This window comes from Cataglyphis hispanica, chromosome 4 (genome assembly GCF_021464435.1).
Source record: "Cataglyphis hispanica isolate Lineage 1 chromosome 4, ULB_Chis1_1.0, whole genome shotgun sequence".
Classification (NCBI taxonomy): domain Eukaryota; kingdom Metazoa; phylum Arthropoda; class Insecta; order Hymenoptera; family Formicidae; genus Cataglyphis; species Cataglyphis hispanica.
The window spans coordinates 4679588-4704680 of record NC_065957.1 but is presented as its reverse complement, the minus strand read 5'-3'; the positions used below and the strand labels follow the sequence as shown (position 1 = coordinate 4704680).

Sequence of the window (25093 nt, the reverse complement as noted above, 5' to 3'; positions counted from 1 at the left end):
CTGTTCTATTGTTCATATAAATGGTCAATGATGCACAAAAAGAGATTCAATATGTACTGAGATTATTAGTAATAAATAACAATATTACATTATCATCAAATATTTTCAGAAATTTTCTACACATTCAGCAGTTGTGATTGCACGCATTAAAGCTTCTGGTTCCGGTTTTTCTGCAGTGGCATATACATTGAAACCAGAATTAATTAATGCATTTTTTGTCACAGGACCTATCGCTACTGCTTTTATATCTTTTACATTAAAAGAGTTTCTTTTAAGTTGTGTTGTAATATGTTCTACTGTAGATGGACTGAAAAAAACAAATATGCTAGGAGATTTTATGAGGATTTTTAATAAATCCTGTTCTAATAACTCACTTGCTAATGTCCTGTAAACCACAATTTTTTGTATTGTAATACCACTATCATTAAGAATACACGCTATAGTTTCTCGTGCAATCTCACTGCAGGGATATAATAATGGTTTTGAATTTTTTTTTACATCAAGAGTAATTCTTTCAGCTAGTTGCTTTGAATTACCAGATTCACTACCGATACAATGTTGCAAGTTAAGCTGATTTCTTGCAAGAGAATGAGTTGCAGGTCCTATACAATACACTGGTGTCTGTCGCCAATCGTACAGAATATTTACATCTCCTTTTACTGCCAATGAAATAGCTTCAACTGTACGTGGACTCGTTAATATTAGACCTACAACATAAATTTACAAAATATAAAAAATATATATTTAATAATAAAGTAAAAATAATATATATAACTAATATATTACCACTATATTTATCTGCTGTTAACAGACATGTTCGCAATTCTGAAATATTCACAAATTCGAATCGCAAAGTTTGTAAACATTCACATGTATAACCAGCAGATTCCAATGTCTTTATATACATTTCTTGTTTATCACTCATTTCAGACAATCCTTTACATACCACTATCTTATTATTCCCGAGCATTATATAAACAAAGAGGTACACCGTAATTTGTCAAAATAAAATTCTGCAATAAAAGAATATGTATTATAATTTACAATGTAATTTATATCAGTACATATATATAGACTTTATCTTACTCTGCCAAAAAAAATGTGAATTTCATCTAAATGGATATAAACATCTGTAAAATAGATAATCAGATATTTGCCAGTAGTAAAAAATCAATTATATATGTATTCGTTCATTCATATATAATGTATTACTAATCGATTAAATATAAATTACTAAATAAAACACACCTTACATATAAATCTCTATCTTTGCTTGTCATTATTGTGATTGCTTACATCTCACGTCTCACATCACAAACTCATCTAGCTTAAATCGACAATCGATAATCGATAATCGATAATCGATATAACAAATCATATTGAATTTGCGATAATAGATTACCAACTTCAGAACTACAACTTTGTATACAAAAAAGTGCTATATATGATTACATAAAAATTACGTAAAAAAATATTTATCACGATATGACAATATTATTTAATTACATTTGAGATACGTTATCGTTTAAAACATTTAAAGAATATATTGGGGATATTTTATTAATCGTTGCTGTCGTTATATCATATGTGCGCACGAGCTTGTTTTCAGTTGGCGCACCTGGATGGCTACAGGAAGTCGGACGCTACTTGCAAGTTACGAGAGATAACTTCTCCCTTCAAAATCGTGGTGTCAAGAGGTATGTATCGGTCGACGATGTCATGTTTCTCGAATCTATTCGCATCCAATTCAGCGTTGAAATATGCATCCTACGAAATATAATTTCTCAAATAGAAAGTCTCAAAATACAATCTAGACGCGATAAATGTTGCGTCCGTTCACGATAAATGACGCAAAATCGCGAGAGAAATACGGCATGACGGATCGTTGCTGATCGTTATACTTATGGTCGCAGAGAAAGCTGACTTGGAAAGAGTCGTAAACGATTTGTCTGTGATTTCAGGACGCAATGGGTCGTTACTCTCACGAACCGGTCAACCAGACTAAATCGTGCAAGGCACGCGGTTCCAATCTTCGCGTGCATTTTAAGGTAAATATTTTTCTCTTAATTTTTTCGAAGAAACATAACCTCTCGTAAAAGAAATCAATGTTTACAATCGGTATTTTTCTCGTTATGTTGCAGAACACTCATGAGACAGCACGTGCTATCAAAAATATGGCTCTGCGAAGGGCGCAGAAATACCTGAAAAATGTCGTCGAACATAAGGAGTGTGTTCCTTTCCGTAGGTTCAATGGTGGTGTTGGAAGGTGTGCCCAAGCCAAACAATTTGGTACTACGCAAGGTATGCAAAACTACTACATATACTATTTTTAATCAATACATATAATTAATCAAAGCTTGAGCTATCAGGAAGATTAATTTTAGTTAAAATATACTTATAACAATTTTGTTATTATTTTAGGTCGTTGGCCTAAAAAGTCTGCAGAGTTTCTGCTGCAGCTTTTGAAAAATGCAGAAAGTAATGCAGATTATAAGGGACTTGATGTTGATCGTCTTGTAGTTGAGCATATTCAGGTTAACCATGCACCTTGCCTTCGCAGAAGGACATATAGAGCTCATGGTCGTATAAATCGTAAGTGCTTTATATAAAAGAATTTAATTAAAAATTATTTAAAAATGTATTTTACTGAAACGTATATTATTATTATGATTGTAATATTTATAGCTTACATGAGCTCGCCTTGCCACATTGAAGTGATATTAACAGAAAAGGAGGATGTTGTTGCAAAATCAACAGAAGAAGAGCCATCAAAAAAGAAGCTTAGCAAGAAAAAGCTTGCTAGACAAAAGGAGAAAATGATGAGGGAATAATTTCATACTTTATGTGGACATGTTAAATATACTGAAAAAAATGAAGATTTACTTCATATCTTGTTTTTTTATTTACTTCCTATTCTATTTCAACATGCTCAACATGTATTTAATTGTACCGTATGTACCTTCTATGACTTTCAGTTATGATATAACAAAAGAAATTATAGGAAAGTATATAAAAAGCCTAAAAAAAATATCGTTTTCTTTTTCATACTGACTTTGTTATTTTATTATTATAATAAATGTATATCAAATTTTTCATCGCAAGTAAAACGACAAATTTATTTTATTATTATTTTATCATTGAAATTTTATGTTATGAATATCTTTAACATATACATGGAAAAAATATAACAAAAGTTACGATATTTTTATTTAATAATATATACGTATATATATTTTACAAAAGAGTATTGTAATTATTCAAATATTTTAATACACGAACCAATGCATAATCATTAATAAACAATTAATTAAAAACAATTGCATAATTTATAACTTTTAAAGTAATAGATATTCTAATGTTATATTTAAGTTTTATAAAATATGTAAAAGGAATGTATTTTTCATGTAATTTGTGTATGTAAATTATTGTGTAATTGTAAAATTTTCTTTGTGTATATAGAGGGACATATGAAAATTATATAATATTTTAGTTTATTATATATCATATTTAATTTATATTTTAATTATTTTATCTAAATTCTGTATGATTATAATATATCAATATATATATAAAATTTTACTAAAATATCTAATTCTGTTACAGCTCTCTTGTACTGGTTGTAGCATCTTAGATGTTACATTTATATTTTCATACTATTCCGCTGCAATATTTTACTTAAAAATCTTTTGTTTATCTAATAAGGATAATCATGAACAATAGAGATTCTTTAGTTTTCTACTTACAAAATGAGGATATTTTCGAACTTTAAATTTTACTTTATACAATGCTGTATTTTATTCGTCAAGATTTTTTAAAATTCATTGCGACGTTTGTATTCGAAAGAAATATATAAATGATTGCAGACTGATGGATGTGGACTTCTGCTGGGGTCAGGAAAGTGGCTCGCGCGTTGTGTTCGGTAGGAATAAACACAGTAAGCCTCCTCCTGCGAAAAATAGATATATAAAATTGAACAAATTTAAAATAAGAATTGAATATAAAAATTAGAAAAAAAACATATATAAACATGCTTACCAATCAGGAGAGCAGCCACTATGAAGGTCGGTGCCGGACAATACATGTCCAGGAGCTGGGCTATAACTATATTACCAATTATCCCGCCAAGGCGGGCGGCGACCATTGATATGGCGATTCCGGTTGCACGCAATTGCGTCGGGAATACCTCAGTAATGAGACAATCCAACGCCGCGTTACCGCAACTTATCGCGCCACTAAATATAGCTGATACGATCAAATTCTGATACTTATTGTATACGAAATATAAACCAATCGAGCAAAGCCCCGATGAAAATGTGCTGAACACTGCAAGGAAGTATATAAATTGTCGTGTTTATAACTATATATAATATAAAATAAATATAAAAAAGTACTCAATATAAAATATCGCTTTTTTTGCGATAAAATATTTTTATATTGCTTTCCTGCTATATATTTTTGTGAAATACCTAGAAAAAATTTACGCCCAAGGCGATCCATCCCCAGGACAGCAATGATATTGGCAGGTATAGCGGATGCCACCGTGATAAGGGATTCCATAAAAACGGATGTTCCGATTTTATCGGAGCAAACATTCTCGATACTATGCGAACCCTTATTAACGACATAGTCGGTGACCTGGCATATCGAGGCCACTACGCCCGGTTGATCACGATGAAATTCGTCAAAACGATTGAATAGTTCCGGGAACCACATCATGAGACCATAGTAACCGATGTGAAAGGTGAAATTAATAACGATCGATATTATCGTGAAACGAAGAATGGGCGTTACAAATAGCTGTCTGCTATTCTCCACAATGTCACTCAGCATAGTTTTGCATTTGCTCTTCTCCTCGACTTCGTTTTTCACCGGATTTGATTCTTGATAGTCATCGAGAATTAGTTCTTTTACCTGCGTGTAAAAAATTACGTTACAAATAATTTATGCATAGAGTCGATGAAAATTGATTTTATTATCTTTATCTTTATTATGTTAAATCGCTCATAGTTTAATTACCATATAGGTGTCACGTGGTTTACCGGTATTAATGACATATATTTTGCGAAAGATCTCGAGTGCCTCCTCATACTTTCCGGAAGACAAAAGATATTTGGGAGATTCGGGAAGCAACAGAAGCAACCCCGTCACAACGAACGACGGAATAGCGCAGATCAGCAGGAAGATTCGCCAAGAATTGTAGGTGAACGTCGAACTCGTGAAACCCATTTCTCTAGGGATTATCAACCATGCTAAACCTGTGAATGCAAAGCGGTTTCAAATATATCGATGCATATATATTGAGAGAATACTTGATTATAAAAACTTACCGGCCACGAAAAGATTTCCCAATGTCCAGAATGCCGCCATGAAAGACAGCATAGAGCCGCGTTTGGACTTTGGTTGAAATTCAGCGAAATACGACCAGATGACCGGTCCGCTACCTCCCAGTCTAGAATATTATTAAATTATTCAATCTTTTCATTGTTGAAAGATCAGATCAAGCTAGATGCTGGCCAGCGATTATCATCGAGAATACTTGATACTTGAATTCTTGATACTTACGCCGCGCCGTTCAGGAAACGAAACAACATGAAGAGTTCGTACGTTTGGCAGAAACTAGAAGCGACAATGCACAAGGCGTTCATGAATGAGATGGCGATCAGGACTTTCCGACGGCCGAGAGCGTCCGCTACGGAGCCCCATGCGTACGCCCCGGCCATCATCCCGATAAAGATAATCGAGTTGAGCCATCCCTTCGATTGGGTGTTGAGTTTCAGGTCACATTGTGCACTCGGCAGGATGAAGGACATGGAGATCACGTCCATCTCCTCGCTGGTGCTGACGAAGCCGCATACCGTGAGCAGAAAGTAATGAAACTTGCCATATTCTGCAAAGAAATACGATGATTAGTAACGATAAAAGTTTTTTTAAATACAATCTTTACGATTTAATCGTCGGAATAAACTCACTGCTTAATTCGATGGCTTTTTCGAAATCAGCTTGAATATAGGATCCCTTCTCTGGATCGAGAGTCTTGCCTTTTAATCCGATACCTGTGATTATAATTATAAATGTAAATATAATTAATGATATACAATCGCAAACTTAGTTTATGAATATAAATATATATATAATCATTGGAATTTATAACTTACGGGCAAGTTCGAGGTCCTTAGAACCGCAACCGTTTAGCCGCTCGTCTTTTACATCACACTCTGTCATATTAAAATTGAAATTTGTGACATAAATGACCACAGCAGAATTTTAGTAAATTTAGAGAGAGAGAGAGAGAGAGAGAGAGAGAGAGAGAGAGAGAGAGAGAGAGAGAGAGAGAGAGTTATACATACTAATATTGCGCTTTGTGTCGGGTTCACCTTCTACCATTCTACGATGTCGGCGCGTGTGGGTGAAGCTGCCTTGGTTAAAAAAATCAGATATTAAACCCTCGCGTTCGATAGGAAACTTTGTCGAATATGAAGCCGATGTAGCTGTTGCGGATCAGTAAGTCCGGACGAAATCTTCCTGCTGAATCTGCGCTGATCTGCTGCTCGTCGGCGGGGCTGGGTTTTGCGCTCGCTCGTAAACTGAAACAGATCGAATGGAATTTATTAAGGAGAGGGCGATAAAATTTCATTTTATCGATTATGCACGCATCGCACCGGTTGTATTCATCGTCAAGATTTTGTTTTTACCGTTTCATATCACTACGCCGTTCAACGGTCCATTCACGTAATAGAGCTCGGAGAAGCGCGGACGAAATTATACGAATTCATCTAACAACGTCGAGTGTATGTATGTGATGTAATATTCCTAAAGTACTAGTCGTTAGTTCGACACAGTGGGTCGACATTCCCCCGCGTATGAACCTATAATTTCGCGATAAAACGCTCTATCGCGTGTTGTCGTTAATGCGAATTCGAGCGAGATTAGCTTGTAATTGGATTAATAATGAATAGAGCCTTGCAGTCTCTCTCTCTTTCTCTCTCCGAACAGTGACCTAATGTAGATCTCTAACATACATCTCGGGACCATTAGCTGTCTTTTCATCCCACATACAGACAATCATTTTTCTCATGTCTTTATTAAGAATAATATTATCAAATATACAAAATATATAAACACTGCGCATCCAACATTAAAAAATATTACGTCTTTTTCTTTGCAAATATAATTCTTTATGTTTGAAATATAAAATATTTAAAATTCGCGCATAATTTTCCGTGTAAAAATAATTTACGTTACATTTGCGTTACTTTTTACTCTGTGTTAATCGACTAATATGTTATTACATCGGACATATTATTCACGATTATCACCTTCGAAGCGTAGTTCGAGGATGTCCTTGATACACAGCACTCGGAAAAAAACATCCAACGTGTTTTAATATTGCACTGTGTTTTGCGATCATTACTAGTTCCCACAATTTTATTGTGAACGAGGTACAAGCCTGTACGTAATCTCATTTTAAATCTCGCTCGGTAATAATTAACTATCGACGTTGTTAGTGAGCATTAGCTATCGACGGAATAATCGTAGCAAATCAAATATTGTAATGTAAATCTTAAACGAATTAGTGTTATTAAATTAATAATTTGTATGATTAAAAATGTATATGATAAAATTGCAAATATGTAAGAGTATAAAAATACAATAAAATAAAATAATTATTTTGTAGAACAAAATATTTAAATCTAAATACACTTCAGAAGAATAATAAAAATAATGAATTAGTTATATATCTGTCATCTGAATTATTTGTAGGATATATTATGTAGTACCAATGATTCAATTTGAGAACAAAAAAAGAAATCTCGACCGTGACAGGACTCGAACCTGCAATCTTCGGATCCGAAGTCCGACGCCTTATCCGTTAGGCCACACGGTCTTATTGAAGGGTAGTTTCTCGACAGAAGTATTTCACCACTCTGAGAGACAATTTACCCTCGGTTTTTATCGATTTGACTCGGAGGTTTAATAAAAGCTGATACATAAATTTTTCAAATGTTATATATTAAAAATAACAAATATTCAAGTATTCAATATAGAGATAATATGTCAGATACATAATATGCTTGCTGATAATGATGTAATTTAACTTTTTATTATATATATATATATATATATATATATATATATATATAATATATAATTTTTAGTATATTTTTATTATTTTATAATGCATAATACATTCTACAAATAAATACACCTATATTTAATAATTTATATAATAATAATAATATCATATTTAAGCAATTTTGTTAAGAAACTTGACTGGTCGTTTATATCGCCGATTCTGTAAAGAAGAGAGAAGCTCAACGATGTAATTGCGAGAGGGACGGTTTCGTGGTTTAACACCACTCTAGGAAACGACACGACATCCTGTACCAAATACTCGCTAATGAATGAATATCACGCGCGTCCTTTTATGACGTGGCACAGAATTGTTTCATCTACGATTAAATTTGTAAACTTGAGCACTAAGTTTTCAAACTTCTAAATTAAAATTTGCTATTTTTTAATAAAGTATTCAATATGCAAGTAAAAAAATAAGAAAGTCAGTAAATAAGAGATTCTGGGAATTATTTTTTGTAATGTAACCGCGGAAAAGATTATTATACATGTGTAACTATTAAGAGAACGGTGTGAAATGGCGTGTGTTGACACAATCGAGATGCATAATTTATATTTGATTGCAAAAACGAATGAGCAAAATGTCCAGCAAATATTTTATTTATGATAGATTCTTGATTATCTTGTGAGCGGTTGATTTTTTTCTATTAAAAATACCGAAGGAATGAATGCTATAATTTATTGCAATTTTCCATTTGTTTGCATCATACATCTCTTACTTAAACCTCAAAATAAGATTGTGTCAGTAAAAAAATGTAGTTTTGCTATTTATTTGGCTTCTTGCAATATACATAGTTTGCGAGAAAGTGTCTTCTTTAATCGCTTATAATTCTGAAAGTATTTGTACCTCAACACTCTTTCATTGAGGAAAACTCGAGTTCAAAAAATTTATCATTAAAATAATATTTGGTGAGACTTTGGAATATCTTCTGTAGATTGTACTTATAGATGATTGCAAACATAAAGTATTGTCATCAGTTTCCGCGTCTCGTTTATAAACAATTAAATAAATATATGTAAAACGTGAGACAATTATTTTATTAAATATTATTGTTACATTATTATCTCAGATTAATTAATTTATTTTTAAAACATTATCGTAGCGGTCTAAAAGTCGAAATAAAGATGTAGGTATCTAAACAGCTAATGCCAACCAGATCATAAGAGGAAAAAAAGTTAATTTTTTTGAATAATGTCCGAGTAGTCAAGCAACATCGAATCAATATTTATGCATGTCATCAGAACGGAATGTCGACTTTATAATTGCAAATATCTTGATACAAAACGATAAATTATTGCAATTATATTTCCAACAAAAAATAAAAATAAATAGAATTCAAATATTCTTCTGATTCATCTGCAGAGTTTTTGATTATAGATCCCTTTCTGAATACTTAATAAAATAATATATAATTTATTTTTTCTATTAAAATTTTTTTACTTCAATGTCTTGTTTTGTAGTGTCAGAAATAAAATCGGAAGATATATGTTATTTTTTGCCATATAATATTGAAAATATTTCTATGACTTAACACTTGTACAAACGTCTGTCTTGAGAAGAACACAAATAAAACAATTTTGTATGCGCGCCTTAGTGATGCTCGTATGTGATGTTGAAGAGACGATGCTAATGATACGCGAAGAGGATACGAGGTCGAGCCGTTCTATAAAGAGCTCGAATTGGCGCGCTTGTTAAAGAGTTTTTCACTGAAAGGTCAAATGATTTGTAATTATTGTTAATTTCAATGTCGAAAATCTCGTAATCTCTCGCAATCTAACATTGCCAATCATTTTGACAATGCGAAAAAGATGCGCAAGATGTTGGAAACATCATGAGATTATGCTCGATAGAAAATGACAAAAAACGAAAATTGAAATAGATATAATTTCAATGAGAATTTGCATTTCGATGTTACAGACACGCGAGACTGATACTTTTTTGCTTTTCGAATTTTTGCACTTACTTTGATACGGCGTTCCTTAATAAAATCCTGCGCGTTTTTTTCTTGTAAATGCATGCGATGTACAGAATACTTTTCTGCGAAGTATCTCTATCTCGAAAACGATTCTCTCGGCGTGTATGCTTTAAATCCCTCACAAGATGATGATTTCTTCTGTATGGATGCTGAATTCGCTATTACAATCACTTATAATTCGTGAATTTTTGCCGCCTCTTGCGTGTACAAACAATATCTTACTCAATTATCTCCCGAAGAAACGTATTAGGACCAATCGCCAACATCTCGATGTTTTCAGCAATGTATCATAGAGCACATTTCTACGTGTCGTCTTTACAAAAATTATCGAGCGTCGTTGTTTGCCGGCAAATGTACGTCGCACCAACTCCGATGTGTCGAATGTCGCACAGTTGTGACAACATGGACAATATTTTGATGGGTGAATGTCCGCGATAATATTATGTTGACGATTCAGCAGGATGCACTCCGCGAAAATCACGCAAAGATCGAGATTTTTCGACTCTGACTCGTTGCGTTTTTGACTAGTTTTATTGTTGTATCAAGTACGAATCGCAAGTCGGCATTTAATAATGCTTGACCCACGATGTTTGCGGACGAAATGAGTATCTGAGCATTGAAACGTTAAAAGAGAGCTACCTGCCACCTCCCACTAATATGAACCAATATATTCTTCAGTGGTAGAGTGGCCACTATGGGCACGTATGATTTCAACTGTGAATTACACTTGGAGGGGCAAGATGAGTTAGTATATGTGCAAGAATAAACGTATTCTTCTGCGAGTATAAATTCATGAAGGTTGAAAATTTTTCAAGCAAGTTTATTTGCATGATCAATTAACAGTAATATATCTGAAAATGACATATAATACTACTAATGTACTATATAATCGAGTTTTATCGAGAGATAAACTATGACATTCGCAAATATGCCGGCCTCGGCACTATGACTGGAACAAGGATAATTTCTCGGTGGATAAGGTTTAAAGGTCGGTAGAAAATTATGACTGAATGTTGCAACGCAATATTTATAGGATTAATGTATGAAAAAAAAGTATGAAATGCAAAATCAAGATAAAACAGAATGAAAAACAACGCGCAAACGTGCCACATAAGTGTCATTATGTGGAGAAAATTTTATAGTACAAATTACATGAAAAATACTTCTTTTCGAACATTTATTGTAAAACTGGAATATAACATATATTACTATAAAAATGTAAATTTGCATTTATTTTATTGTTTATTATGCATTTATTTGTGCACCAAAATATTTAAATAATCACAATACTCTTTTGTAAAATACAATATGTATGTTAATATATTTATAAAATAAAAAAATATCATGATTTCTCTTATATGTAAGTATGTTCGACGATTACAAAAATTATATAGTATTAATTTTCACTATAATAATTTCTCCATGCAGTCGCGCACACGATTCATCAAAGGAATTATTGTCCATCCCTTGATAGCGTGCAAACTTATTAAGATCCTCAAAAGCAGTTTCAACCGGTTACGTAAATGTAAACGAATAAACTAAGACAGCAGTTTCAACCAGTTACAAAAGAAATAAAGCATGTGTCTGCGTCGCTTCGGCGCCCCGGGATCATATGACGTGATTCTTCAAATCTTGCAACTATGTTTGCTAGACATTTTTAGATTTTTATGCTAAATGGAGCAGGTTTTCACGTAGGATCTCTCGTCACAAATTATCGATGCAGCCTTCGACTGCGGTTTTCGGAGTTACAAGTAGCTAGGATGATACATACTGTCAATATTTTCGATCCGGTCAACACAGACTCGTCTTCTTTCTCACTTATTTATTTTATCAATAAAAAACAATTTCGTTGGAAAAGAAAGTTAACACCGTACGTACCAATGGCTTCGATTGTGCTTTATTCTCCAAAGATATAATGCAAATTTATTTAATATAATGCAAATGCGTTAAGAATTTAAGATTTAAAAAATTATTAAAAATTTATATCTCTTTATTCTAGAAAAAATTAGATATTAATTCAAGGTGTTGAGATTTCAGATTCAGATTTATGTGGAGAAATAATACAAGTTTTAGATAATAATTTTATATATCTCCAATTTATATTTATTATAATTGTAAGAAGGAGAAAAATATATTACAAGAAAATATATTAAAAATTCTATTATATAGTAAATAATCATAAAAGTCCTTTAGCATTATATTTTATGAAATAATATTTGCATAGTTGGCAAAAAATTCAATTATCTAATATTCATAAATTTCATCATCCACTGATATCAATCTTACATAGCACGTCTTAAAATTAATAATAATGATTTTGCGAAATAATATGTAACTTACGGTGAATGGGTCGCCAAGCTTCTTTGAAGTGTTCGCCCGAATTGGGGAACTACCAAAGTGAAATGAGAAATCACAAAGCTTATATAGAGTGATACTGAGACACATCGAAATCCCCCACTCTGATTGCAGTAGATATACAACGAAGTGATCTCTATCATGCGTCAGTCATATCGGAAATAAGAGCATTGAGAAAAGAATGTGCCTAAGATCGTATGTTTCGGATCTTCGACATCAACGAAGGAAACACGGATTGCGTTGTTCATGTAAAGGACATCGTTAATCTTCGGTAAGAAAAAATCAAATTCTAAATTCATCGATCAAATTTCATCAATTAACGTCTAATTTCACGTTTCCATACATTCACACAATTCGCATTCATCTCGTTGCGCAATTTTCGCATCTTGCGAAGACATCTCATGATCCTTTATTCTTACACATTGCTATATATAGTGTAACAATATAAATAGCACAGGTATCAACGATATCGTCTTAATATGTGTGTTTAGCTATGATAACTATTGTATTGACATTATTGAAATTAACACTTGAAAAATTAAATTGTCTTCATTTGTTTTGCCAAATCTTTTTTACGCGTTTTGAGCAATCGATGCGTTTCATTCCAAGAATGAATCTCAACTATATTATTCCATGTATCACTTCTTACAAGATTTTATCAAAAATCTTATTTTTAATTTTATAGCATTCATCACAGTTAACTGATAATGAGAAGAGATATAAAAAATATATAATGCACAAAAAAGTTTTTAATTCTGCGTAAAAACACGGAAGATATAAAATCACAGTTTCTCACGGATTCATTTAAATGTAATGTAAATTAACCGAGGATTATATTACTCTTAAATAACATTTGCATGATGATATTATATTTTTGTTTTTGTCGATTCGCGAATAAATTGCATTGTCAGTTAACTTGCCAAAAATAGCAAGATCGAAATAAATCAATGATAACGCACGATTAGTAATTGAGAATTATATTTATTTCAAATATCAGAGTTGGACTAATTATACTTGACGTTACATTGCATATGTCATTGTACATACATTGTAGGTTTTCACATGTATGCACATTCTTTATTTATACTCGAATTAAGACTTATTTATCTTTATATTTATACTCGAATTAAAAAGTATGAATATATCTCCGATATTTATGTTGCGCACGAACTTGCAATATTCATGTTTGATAATGTTCTCCGTATTTTTCCGTTAATCTTGTTCCCTTTGGTTGCAAATTTTATTCATTATTCTTATATAAAATGATCGAGACATAAATGTCGCAATTAATTTACAGGTTCAATTAAAAAATAATGCGAGAAAACGAGTCGAAACTGGAGGGAAAATATATAATGGCTAATTGCGCAATAGTGACATTAATCATTTATGTTTACCGTCTTTAAAAAGATGTATGATACGAAAGATTCACGTACAACTCGACGGAAACACGCGATAATTGCATAAATATTTGCCATAAATTTTACCATAGGATTTAAATGGCGCCAAATGGAAAAAAACACAGCTCCTTACTCTTTGCACTGCCGTGAATCATCATCCTTTTATAACCGTGTGAGTAAAATAAAAAAAACATGTCACATCGCTTCAGAAATCTCGATCAGAATTTTAAGGGATTCGATATTTTGGGAGTACGCTTGACATCATCCTCTTCTTATTCTTTCAATCTTACCTTTCAATCTTACTACTTGATTAAAAATTATCATTTGATCAAATAATTTTTGACATTCAAGCTTGACAAACTAAAACAATGAGAAGACGAGTGCTCTTATCGGATATTTTCAGATCAAAATTAAATATAGCATCAATTTACAAAATGCTCCTGAAAATCACTGCATCATGACTGTTGCACTGTTTATCGTTGATGTTAATTGATATATGACGGTAACGTAATTGATTGCACGCATCATTTTTTACTATCAGAAAATATAGAACGTATATTAATTATCATCGAATTATCCGCCACGTGCTTATCTTTTTTTAAATCTAATGCGCATTTTTTTCTATTCCTCGATTTTAACGATGTTTCCTTCTATATATCTCGTTAAAAAATCTCCAAAGTAATATTATATCAATGTAATGTACAGATTTCGATTTGCAATGTAAAACCAGCTATCAGGGTGTTATATAATAGGTGATATATTATGCATACGTGCAATCAACAACGTTTGTCCTTGTTGTTTTATACACTTACGGATGTAGCGCATGCGCGAGTACGATGCGTATGAATTGATATCATTTTCCTATCTGTAAATTCATGCAAAAATACATGATGGTTCTGTCATGTGTGAATGAATTTGTCATAAAACATCCGTAAGATAATGTCTTGTCTTTATATACAAGCGTAAATGTTAGTTAATTAATTAATGATATTTAATCAATTAATTCATTGCACTTATCTTTATATTAGAGAATATTATCTTTATATAAGAATAAATCCGAATTAATTAATGCGTGATCTAATTAAAGAAGACATGTAACTATTTCTTCTTAAACTAACTATCTATTCTAAAATATAAAGCAAATAGTTATATATCTCCTATTCCGATGCCGTAAATAAAAAAATCACGTGGCCGATAAAGCGGCCGTATATCTATCAGAGTTTGTCTCTGAAGACAGGATGCGATATCAGTATCTCTAATGTTCTAGCTCAAACTCTGAGAAGACTGCGAATATGTTTGAATATGTATTATATTTATAAACAAGTTAAGAAATTCCTCTAGTCCTACATGTAATCAATCTAGTCCTAAATGTATTTAATCTCAATTCGAGATTTATAATAATCCCTTTTTACCCTTCCTCCCCTCCTCCAAAGAGACTGAGAGAATGCAAAAAAAATATCAAGTCGAAGTCGCTAAATCGAGAGTCATACATATTAATCGCGCGCATATCATATATATCTACTATTTCTCCTCTAGACCTTTCTTTATGGAAAATATTAAAAAACATTATTTACATATACGATATACCAATTACAGGAGAACATGAAAGAGAGGATTTTGGACGCATATGCAAGTATAAATTCAAAAGTGATAAAAGGGACAAGAATATCATTTATGTATTGTATTTAAAAATATATTGAAGTCAGAGGATCATTTTGAACACTTCTTTAAATAAATTTCTGAAAAACGTAAATAATTTGGTTTTTCTGTTTTCCTCAATCATACTGTTTCCAGATCATTTATATTCAAGATCATTTAAAGATCATATTGTCATAGCTGAAGTCCTCTCTATAAAACAAGAACATATTAAACAATTATCTTGACCTTTAAATCTCTGAAAAAATAATCTTGAAAAAAAAAACTCTGTCATCATCATTGCTCTATCGAACAATGCAACTTCTTTTTTAGATATTTTTTGTATTATTAAAAACAAGTGAGATATTAAAATGCTCGATTTAAGTGAATATGTATATATAACATATATATATATATATATATATATATATATATATATATATATATGTACATATCTGTATAATCCGTGCAATGCCGTACGTGAATGCACACATGAATGTGTAAGACAAATTATGCGTGCATACGATACGCACGTAGCTCGTGCTGTACGCAGTGACTCATCCAGAATGCTGACGTCATCATCGGCGTGCTCGAGGGGCAATCAACCGGCAAGCAATGCAAAAACATGTAGCGAATTGAGCGAGCGCCGCGTAGTGTCCGACCGTACCATCGCATAGATATTAACGTTATTCGAGAGAGTAGGTGCATACAAAGAGAGAGGAAATTCCCGATTCGCCGAAGAAGTGCAATCGTGAACAATGATCGCCTCGCGGGATCTAATGGACTCGAAAGAAGCTGCGTTCGCTCGCCCATTAAGCAGCCCGGTACCGTCAATCTTCATTCTCTTCAACTTTATCTTTCAATTTCACGCTCCTTTCATAGATTAAGCGATTGTCTTCAAAATGGCAATATTTGAATCCCTTAATCGATAGACTTAGAAATTTGGATTTGATATTTAAACTGCTTTAGCTTTAGCGAAACTTTATCCCGTTTAGCGAAGAATGTAATATTGAATGTCGGTTGATTGAAATCATCGTTCATTATATATCTACCGCTGAGAAAAAAGGATGTTCATTTTCTGTTTCTCGCAAAACTAAAATTTATGGTAAAGATGAAAAATATTAATAAAAATCGACACAAATATCATACGAGGTCATCAAAAGATCGGAATATTGTTAGAATATTAATGAACGTCATATTTTTTACATGACAATCTGAGATATATTATGAAAGCTGTTTTTTCGAGAGATACCAAATTGAGTTTTGTTTAATAAAAATTTTCAGAATAATTTTGCTACTAATATTATATGACTCGATACTTTTTCCAAGCAAAAATCGATTGTAAATTTGTTCAATACACACACACAATTGTTTCTTAAAATATATTTTCTAAATACTCTAAATTTCATTGCAAAGTACCTATGATACAAGGTATAGATAACGGACTCACCTAATCATAATATCTCGAAACAAGACGATGTCGAACCAGCGGAAGCTCATTCAACAAAGATGAAACGACGAGCAACCGTCACTACTTGAACCCTTTAAACACTTTATCCACCGCGGACCTGTCACTTCTATTTTTTATTACACAATATGTAATATCAAATACGCGTGACTTGGTGGCTCATCCATAGAGACATAACTAAATCACGGAGAGGTCAGTTTGCGGTGAGTATGTCTGCCAATCTGTTAGCAGGGTTAGTACTACTGCCATTCCAGGGACGTCGAAATCGGGTGAATTAAATTCTAAATCCCTTCTAACCATCTTGAATTTTTTTAACATTCTTTATCGTCAATAAAAACGCAATTAGACACAAACATTTCCTGGGCTTAAAAATTTATCAGCAAATAAATATATTTCGTATTTCGATGCAAGGCGCGACAAGACTGAGAATGTCGGGCGAATTATATTACTCTGCACATTCGATCTTTCATTTGCGTTTAGTTTGCCTGCGTTTAGTTGTGGGCAATTAGCATGACGATTAATATGAAAGAAAGCGGGGATTCAAAACAAAAAAGCGACAAAAAGAGAGATGGGCCCAATTTCTGCGCTCCTGCGCCCTGGCTCGTGTTAGATTTAGATTACTGTAGAAGGCTTTATCCACTTTAGTCACCGACCGTCAAGCAATCATCCTATTGCCGTGCTGTAGTATCATGAATGACAGTAAGAAAATGCTACCGAGAAGCAGGCGATTGCCACGAGTTCCTCTGAAATATTGCAAGTTGTTCACTCGCACCATCATATTCCCACGGTCCATTTCGCGAGATAAAAATCATCATTTGAATTACAACGCACGTATACGATGTTACAATTGAAATAGCTATTGTAATACTAATTTGATAATTCGGTGACACATGCGAGACAGTAAACAGTAAGATTATCCTCGTTACGTTATTATCATCCATATGACATGCCGCCCTTCTTCTCCTCTTGCCTTAATTTTCGTTCCTCTAATCGCAAGCAACACGAAGAAGAAATAATTTAGATCTATCAAATCTCATTTACATATGATTTAATTTGTCAATATATTTCAAGATATTTCAACGTCTTCGGTGTACGCCGCGTGTAACTATACTCCGATGTGAAAGACTACGAAATTCTCAATTGTGCATAAAGAGCAACTGAATCTGCAACGTGAACTTTAAACCAGAGATCGAAACTTTGCAGCATCAATATTCCCGCAAAGTTTGTGTAAGCGCTATGTATCACTTGGTAGTGCGATTTTGCCGGCAATGATTTTTCCATCTGTCTTTCTTTCCCCGTCTCTTTAGATTAGTTCCGGAATCGAATTGATATCGCAGTTAAAATAGATCAGCACGCGAGCGTTACCTATTCTTAATAGTTAAACTATGTATAAAAAATATATCTAAAGAAACATATAAAACATGATCGCGGATATTATACGGTACATTAGTATCACCGGCAGCGATCTAGAACTGGTTCCGATCGACAATCGCGCACGCTGACGTCTTGTTCTCTTACCCATCTAGTATGCATACATCCGGTCGATTTGTACTCCAGCAACTTTCCTACTTCATTCATGGACGCATTCAGTGGCCTTTGAAGGTTGCACCGCCGGCAGAAAGGAAGGAGTGGTAGGCATGGGTCGCGCGTGTCGCGGCGCGGAAAGGCGGGGATGCAGGAACGTGTGACCGAGGGAGGGAAACTTGGCTCTCCGCGGGAGAGAGAAGCTGCTGGTCCATATCCATACATATATGCATGGACCGTACTCGGATAAACTCGCCGAGCATTCTGCCCGCGTGCGAAGTAAGATCCTCGGTCAATAATCTTTCTCACTCGATGTCACGCACAGCTGTGTAAAAGAAATACATTATATAGCGAAAAAGAGATAAAAGATCGCGAGACTTTACTTTGCAAGCGTGCAATGCTACGCATTATATGTGCATAAACATGCCACCCCTCGAGAGCGAGATACGGGTGCACGCTCACCTGATTACGATACTGCGAGACCAACCAGCGCGGACCAGTTTCAGCATAATCCTTTCGTGGAAAACGCACCGTAGAACCACCGTCGGCCCGTCATATGTGCGATGCATTCACTGAATATGCCCCGCGTTGTCTCATTGTCTACGAATTTATCTGAGAGCGCATGGGTATCTTGTAAATTCCAATGTCAGCTTGAACTCTCTCTCTCTCTCTCTCATGTGTATATATAAATATATGAAATTATAGAAATCTCACCATTAATTAATTCACATTATTCGAATTGAACGTAATTTGAGTGAAAAAGTCCCTCCGCATGTTGTCCGCATGTAAATATCCTCTGATATCGCTTTTCTTTCAGACATCCGATCCGAGCCATGTCGAGCATCACGTGAATTGTCAAGTGAATATTGGTCAACTTCATTGTGGATGATTTCTCAATGTGTGTGTGGGTTAGTAACTGCGGCCGCGAGACTTTCACCGTTTCTCGCGTTGCTACGGCGAATAAATGCATCTCTCTTTGCGAGTATCCGCATCCGCGCGCAATGCAATTTTCTCAGGAATGCAGACGCGGGGGAAAGCTGAATGAATACTAATTTCTCAACAGTGACGTAAGCAACGTTCGAAAAGAAACATTTGTTTTAAATACCGCGATGTATAAATTAAAATTTAAATCTGCGTGCTAAACGTCATTCCGGATATATCGCTCCTATTATTGCATGCGATGACGACAAAGAATCTTCCACGATTTCAACATTTCCTTGAAATTTTCTCCCAAATTCTTCCATGATCAAGATCGTATAATGATCGTATCTTTTCGCGAACGTACAATGAGCTCCTCATCTTACGAACGTACTCTGCGTTCCAATGAAAATTCCATTCCTTTGCCAGTTCCCAGGTACACAGGTATACACAGGTATAAACACACACGGGTAACTCGCTCGCGCGCACGTGCGTGAGAGCGCGCGCTAAAAAGGGTTGAGGTTATCGGCGGCGCCTCGCGAAGGAGGCGAGCGGTCGCACGGGATAAACAGAGACGGGACGCTCACCACTACAAAGCGGCCGGGTCGCGTGTACACACACGTGCACGTGTCGAGGCGGCGCGGTAGTGGGGCGAAAACGTGAATGATCCATAGAGAGTCGTCACGATGGTGTGCGAAGGTGTAGCGGGCGCCGCATTGGTGAGAGTGCCGTCGGCGTTCGTTCGCCGATTGTTCTGTGTGTGTTCATATCAGGGACTCTCAATTCGCGTCTATTCTCACCTCGGTTCTACATGCGGTAATATGTTATTGCCTTTCGATTGTCTATGATATATAGAATATTTGTCGTTGAGGAAATGACATTTCTCATTTGTCAAAAGTAACGTCAAATCAAGCGCTGTCACAGTGTTCTCTGTATCCTGTCGTGAGGTCAGATCGGTCGCGTTAGCGAAGCTGAAAGACACTGAGCTACGTCATACACTACCGGTGGTGCGGCGGGGTAAAGTGGTAGAGTCTCGAGATAAGCGGTAGTGGTAGTGATGTGAAACCATCGTGAGTCGGGCTGGTCGGCGGCAGGCCAAGGGAGCGGTACGGGAGAGAAGTTAGGTGCGACGCGGAGCAAGAGCGGAAGAAACGGCGCGGCGCGGTTTCGGCTTCTCGGCATCGGCTTCGGAAATGGCCGCGGGAAAGTAGAGAGCGGAGCGTTTTGTCGCTGGCTGGCTGGCTGGTTGGTTGGTTGGTCGGATGATTGGGTGGTTGGTTGGCCGGGTTGGATCGGTTGGTCGAGGTTCAAGTTTTTGGAGCACCGCGCGCGCTCGTTTCATCCCGGCGCATCTGAGGCGCGCGCGCGCGCGCGCGATCGATTCACGCACCAGACGATCTTGGAGACCAGCGTGTGAGATGTAAGAGCGGTGCGTGTGTGTGACGACGATCTGAGAAGACAACGGGAACTTGGATATAGAGGGACATAATAATTCGCCAGAACGATTCCTCGTTTGATAGCGGTATACGAGATAGGATGGCCGGCGACGACGGAACAACGATGAACAATGAGATTCTTGGCGCACAGGGTGGCGCGGAGGAAGGGCAGGATACGTCAACGCGAGGGGAGCTGCATTCCAGAGTGGGCGGCATTCTGGAATGCGATCCCCCCGGTAACAGGAATTCGTCGAACGAACGAGCTGCCGCCGCCGCCGCCGACGACGAAGACGGTGTCTGCCGATATGCGGTCGGCGCTGCTAATCGCGCTATGTCTTTCTTCGAAGTATGTCAGGTATCATATATCAGCTATTATGCTTGTCAATTATTCTGTTCACAGTTAGTATCCAAATTATCAAAACACTTACCCATTTTATAAATTGAATACATATATAAAAACAACTTGTCAAACTCTTATTTAATATTGTCTCTTATGATATAACTTATGCAACAATCATTACAAAACTAGTTTTTCAAGACAAAATGTTTTATCTTTTAGATTCGACTTCAACATCTCTTTCCACAATTGGGCCCACCACCACGATATAATATCCACGACGATTCTATAGAATCGACTGCCGAGAGTCTGGCTAATGATGTAATACGGTACTTGTTAAAAGAAGATATCTATCTTATATCCCAGGATCCAGTATCTCGTAGCATGAGACACAACGTATATCAAATGCTCAATAAACACAGCATTCTTTTTACAAGTATGGTAAATCGTTTGAATGTTGTTCCGGATACTGCATACGAAACATTTATGGGAGTTGCCAATGAATTGTTCTTACATGGCGTTATTACATGGGCTAGAATTGTTTGCTTATACGCTTTCATGGGCAGATTAGCTTTATGGGCTAGAGACAGAAGAATGCACAGTCTTAAAAAGAAATTGCCGCTATATGTTTCTAGATATGTTGGTGAAAATATAACACATTTTATTAAAGGCTATGGTGGATGGGTAAGTATTTATCACTAGAGAAGAAAGAAGTATATTCAAACTTTTACCTAAAATATACATACCTTGTATTGTTTTTTTACAGGAACAAATGTGCGTAGAATATCCTGTGGCTGAAGAAATTAGCGGAGCAATTTGGAGGAGTTTGTTAATGACAGGAGCCACTCTTGGTTTGATTGCTACAATTTTGTCGGTAACTTCCTGATGGAGCTTTGCAAGTATGGTTTGAGTATGTTTTGTCCAAGAAATTACGCGTACTTACGTTCTACGAGAACACGCTCGAAAGAGAAATGTGAAATTTGTTCTACAAGATATAATATTACGTATCAATATACATTTCACGAACATCGGAACGATTCGATTCAAACGAAAAGTTTGATACGTTTATACGAAAAACATACAAGATTAACAAAAGATATTTCAACGCGTTGACACACAATTTTCATATCAACGTCAGTCTGCTTAGAATCGTTCTACTTTTTATATAACTCCAGCCAACATACATAGCATGAGCGACAGACAATGACGCTAGTTTCCTATTACAATACCTTATAACACAAACTAGTGAAATTATATATGTATAGTAAACAGAATATATCTTATTTAATTCTATAATAGACATTTTTTTAATATTAAAATAATTTTCAACAATAATACTCAAAATTAAAGAAATTATTAGAAATTTATATGAAACAAGAATCTCCTTTTCTCTCGAATTTTACTGAATTTAGGTAGGACACAATATATTTATTTATAATTTATTTTAGGTAGAAAATATATTAAATAATAAATTTTTTTCGAATATCTTTGCTCATAGAACTGATTTCATCCATACAATTTTAAACATTAAGAGATATATGTAATAGCGATGGAAAAAACAAGAAATAGTTAAGAACTGTACCGTGATATATATTCAAATAACGGCTACTTTTTTACATGTCGATATATTCTATTATTATACACTTGCAAAAATTTTATATTCAGAGAATAAATACTTTTATAAAATAAAAATCTTTTTCCTAATCATTATTGAAAGAAGAGATAGGGAAGAAAGATTGAAAATACCTACTATAAAGATAAAATTAGTTTATAAGACAATTTCACAGCAAAATAGAAAATTTAATATAATTTCTTATTTTTTAATCTGGATAATATTTGCATTATTCATGTTTGGTAAAACTTACTTATTCCTCATATAACACTATCAAATACTATTATCAATGGAAATTTACAGGGTAGATCACACACAATTTGCTGTTGCTATTAAAATATCAGTATAGTTTTTTGCTATTATAAATAAAAAATATGCTCACACACACATAAAATGATTCAAAAACTTACTTGATATGATGTAAGTAAATTTGTTTTCTTGGAAAACACATTGAATCAACATTGTAGAGAGTATTTTTTTTAATGTATCATTATAAATTATAAGTAAAATAAGTTTTAATATATATTGTTGAATTATGTCATGTCAAAGGGGGGGGATCAGTCTTAATCACTACAAAATACTGTAAACGACATATGTCTAATGTATATATGTTTGCAAATAATCAAAAATAATAACTTCATATATGTGAAATAATCGTTATTCCTATTATGATGAACATAATCCTCCTAATTATATCTATACTTAATCTGAAATATTAATTAATGAAGAGAAAAAGTACATTAATGCATTTTACATTTCATTGATATTAAAACGTTTTCAAAGCAATACATTATTTTCTATAAAATTGTGTTGCAATGTGTGTAAAAAACCTTTCTAATATCATAATCAAACATTTACACCTCTGCATAATTTTGTTTATAATAATATTGTTTAAAGAGACTATGCTTTTTTACATTATATAGAAATATTCAAGCTTATTGAATCCTCTGTATTATTAAACCATTTCAGTTATAAGCACTTGAATACATAATGACATAATAAATATAATGTTATAATAGGGATGCTGTGGGATAATAATTTGCCTCTCTTTATTTCTTAATCAAAGAAGAGGATACATTTCTGCCAAGGAAATATATTAACTGTCATTTTCAGAGTTATGAAATCTCATATATATTTTCATATTCATGAGATTACTGAGATCTAAATCACTTAAAATTTACAAAGTATGTATGTATATGAATATATATATATATATATATATATATATATATATATATATATTCATAAATAGTATTTACAGTATATATTATATATTTGTAATTATGTTAACAAAAGGCAACATTAAACAATGATGAGAAATCTATTTCTAGAAGAATATGATAAAGATGATAATGATTGCGCATTTCAAAATTCACTACTAGTACTAGAAATCTATAAAATACATAACATGAAGATATAGATTTTTAATACTGGCAATGAATTTCGGAACACAGCCAATGTATCATACTGGTTTATATAACCATAAAAGTAAAGCCGCGTGATTTTTCTTCTATATTATAATTTTCTAATAAAATAGTTTGTTTTATTATTGTATAAATTTTATAATACTCATAAAATATAAAATACTCATAAAAAAAATGAACAAATAATGAAATGACGACAAGTTTGCAATTTATATCAACTAAAATACAATTAAACATTTACATCATTGATACAAGTAGCTTCTCGGATATGTTTGATAGATTGACAGCTAAATATTTCAATTTTATATTTACCACACATTATTTTTATGAAGACTGTCTGCCCAAATAGCTCATGTTCGGGTTATGTACAAGAAATTTTGAACATACACGAGTTTTATTTTTATATGGGATTATATCAGAGCTCTTTTAATATGCTATTATATATGCATTTACGAATTGAATATAATTATAAAATCACAAACTAGAGAATTTTCTCTGGTGGAATTCAATCTAACAATTTTCTTACATCTAATCAAATTTTGCAACTGTACAGAAAACAACTGCATTTCAACTTTTATTTTAGATCCTAATATGTATAATAGCAAGAATCAACACACAAATTCCGTTTAATAAATTTTTAAAATTTTCTACATTTACTTTATTATTATTGATATTACGATGTTTAAAAGTATTATGTATTTATGATATGTCTGTGTATATATATATATATATATATATATATATATATATATATATATATATATATATATATATATACACATATACATATACATACACACACATATAATATACACATACATTAGATTAACTGTACAAATGGAACTCATTTCGTCTGCCACTTATATTGACGATAATAAGTG

General features: G+C 33.7%; 4 protein-coding genes, 1 long non-coding RNA gene and 1 other non-coding gene across 13 annotated transcripts; 3 read left to right on the top strand and 3 right to left on the bottom strand.

Moving 5' to 3' along the window:
• Window positions 1–50: 50 nt before the first annotated feature.
• LOC126848723 (uroporphyrinogen-III synthase-like) lies at window positions 51–1328 on the bottom strand. Of its 4 annotated transcripts, none has more exons than XM_050589834.1 (4): window positions 1249–1328; window positions 1087–1130; window positions 787–1013; window positions 51–707 (listed from the first exon to the last, which is right to left on the bottom strand). In XM_050589834.1, exons 3-4 carry the CDS (start codon window positions 968–970, stop codon window positions 106–108), a joined length of 786 nt encoding a protein of 261 aa, XP_050445791.1. In that variant the 5' UTR covers window positions 971–1013; window positions 1087–1130; window positions 1249–1328; the 3' UTR covers window positions 51–105. The 4 variants fall into 4 exon arrangements, with proteins under 4 accessions (XP_050445791.1, XP_050445792.1, XP_050445790.1 ...); XM_050589835.1 differs by having other exon boundaries at window positions 1254–1315; XM_050589836.1 differs by lacking the exon at window positions 1087–1130 and having other exon boundaries at window positions 171–307; window positions 375–707; window positions 1249–1322.
• Window positions 1329–1574: 246 nt separating this feature from the next.
• Window positions 1575–2887, top strand: LOC126848725 (60S ribosomal protein L17). Its single transcript, XM_050589837.1, has 5 exons — window positions 1575–1697; window positions 1962–2048; window positions 2142–2301; window positions 2422–2592; window positions 2686–2887. The coding sequence occupies exons 2-5, from the start codon at window positions 1968–1970 to the stop codon at window positions 2829–2831; spliced, it is 558 nt and encodes a 185-aa protein (XP_050445794.1). The 5' UTR covers window positions 1575–1697; window positions 1962–1967; the 3' UTR covers window positions 2832–2887.
• On the bottom strand, window positions 2879–17158 carry LOC126848711 (synaptic vesicle glycoprotein 2B). Of its 4 annotated transcripts, none has more exons than XM_050589804.1 (10): window positions 16944–17158; window positions 6348–6584; window positions 6156–6215; window positions 5970–6053; window positions 5563–5887; window positions 5328–5449; window positions 5017–5255; window positions 4467–4911; window positions 4036–4323; window positions 2879–3946 (listed from the first exon to the last, which is right to left on the bottom strand). In XM_050589804.1, the coding sequence occupies exons 2-10, from the start codon at window positions 6382–6384 to the stop codon at window positions 3891–3893; spliced, it is 1656 nt and encodes a 551-aa protein (XP_050445761.1). In that variant the 5' UTR covers window positions 6385–6584; window positions 16944–17158; the 3' UTR covers window positions 2879–3890. The 4 variants fall into 4 exon arrangements, with proteins under 4 accessions (XP_050445761.1, XP_050445760.1, XP_050445764.1 ...); XM_050589803.1 differs by lacking the exon at window positions 16944–17158 and adding an exon at window positions 12447–12502; XM_050589807.1 differs by lacking the exon at window positions 16944–17158 and adding an exon at window positions 12447–12502 and having other exon boundaries at window positions 6375–6584.
• On the bottom strand, window positions 7813–7885 carry Trnar-ucg (transfer RNA arginine (anticodon UCG)). Its single transcript has one exon. It is a non-coding gene; the product is annotated as a tRNA-Arg (tRNA).
• Window positions 12638–15942, top strand: LOC126848726 (uncharacterized). The gene is made up of 3 exons (XR_007687301.1): window positions 12638–12732; window positions 13759–14028; window positions 15455–15942. It is a non-coding gene; the product is annotated as an uncharacterized LOC126848726 (long non-coding RNA).
• A 2959-nt stretch (window positions 17159–20117) lies between the features above and the next one.
• On the top strand, window positions 20118–23428 carry LOC126848722 (bcl-2-like protein 1). 2 transcript variants are annotated; one of them, XM_050589832.1, is made up of 3 exons: window positions 20118–21185; window positions 21399–21860; window positions 21943–23428. In XM_050589832.1, exons 1-3 carry the CDS (start codon window positions 20940–20942, stop codon window positions 22060–22062), a joined length of 828 nt encoding a protein of 275 aa, XP_050445789.1. In that variant the 5' UTR covers window positions 20118–20939; the 3' UTR covers window positions 22063–23428. The 2 variants fall into 2 exon arrangements, with proteins under 2 accessions (XP_050445789.1, XP_050445788.1); XM_050589831.1 differs by having other exon boundaries at window positions 20125–21194.
• Window positions 23429–25093: the final 1665 nt, after the last annotated feature.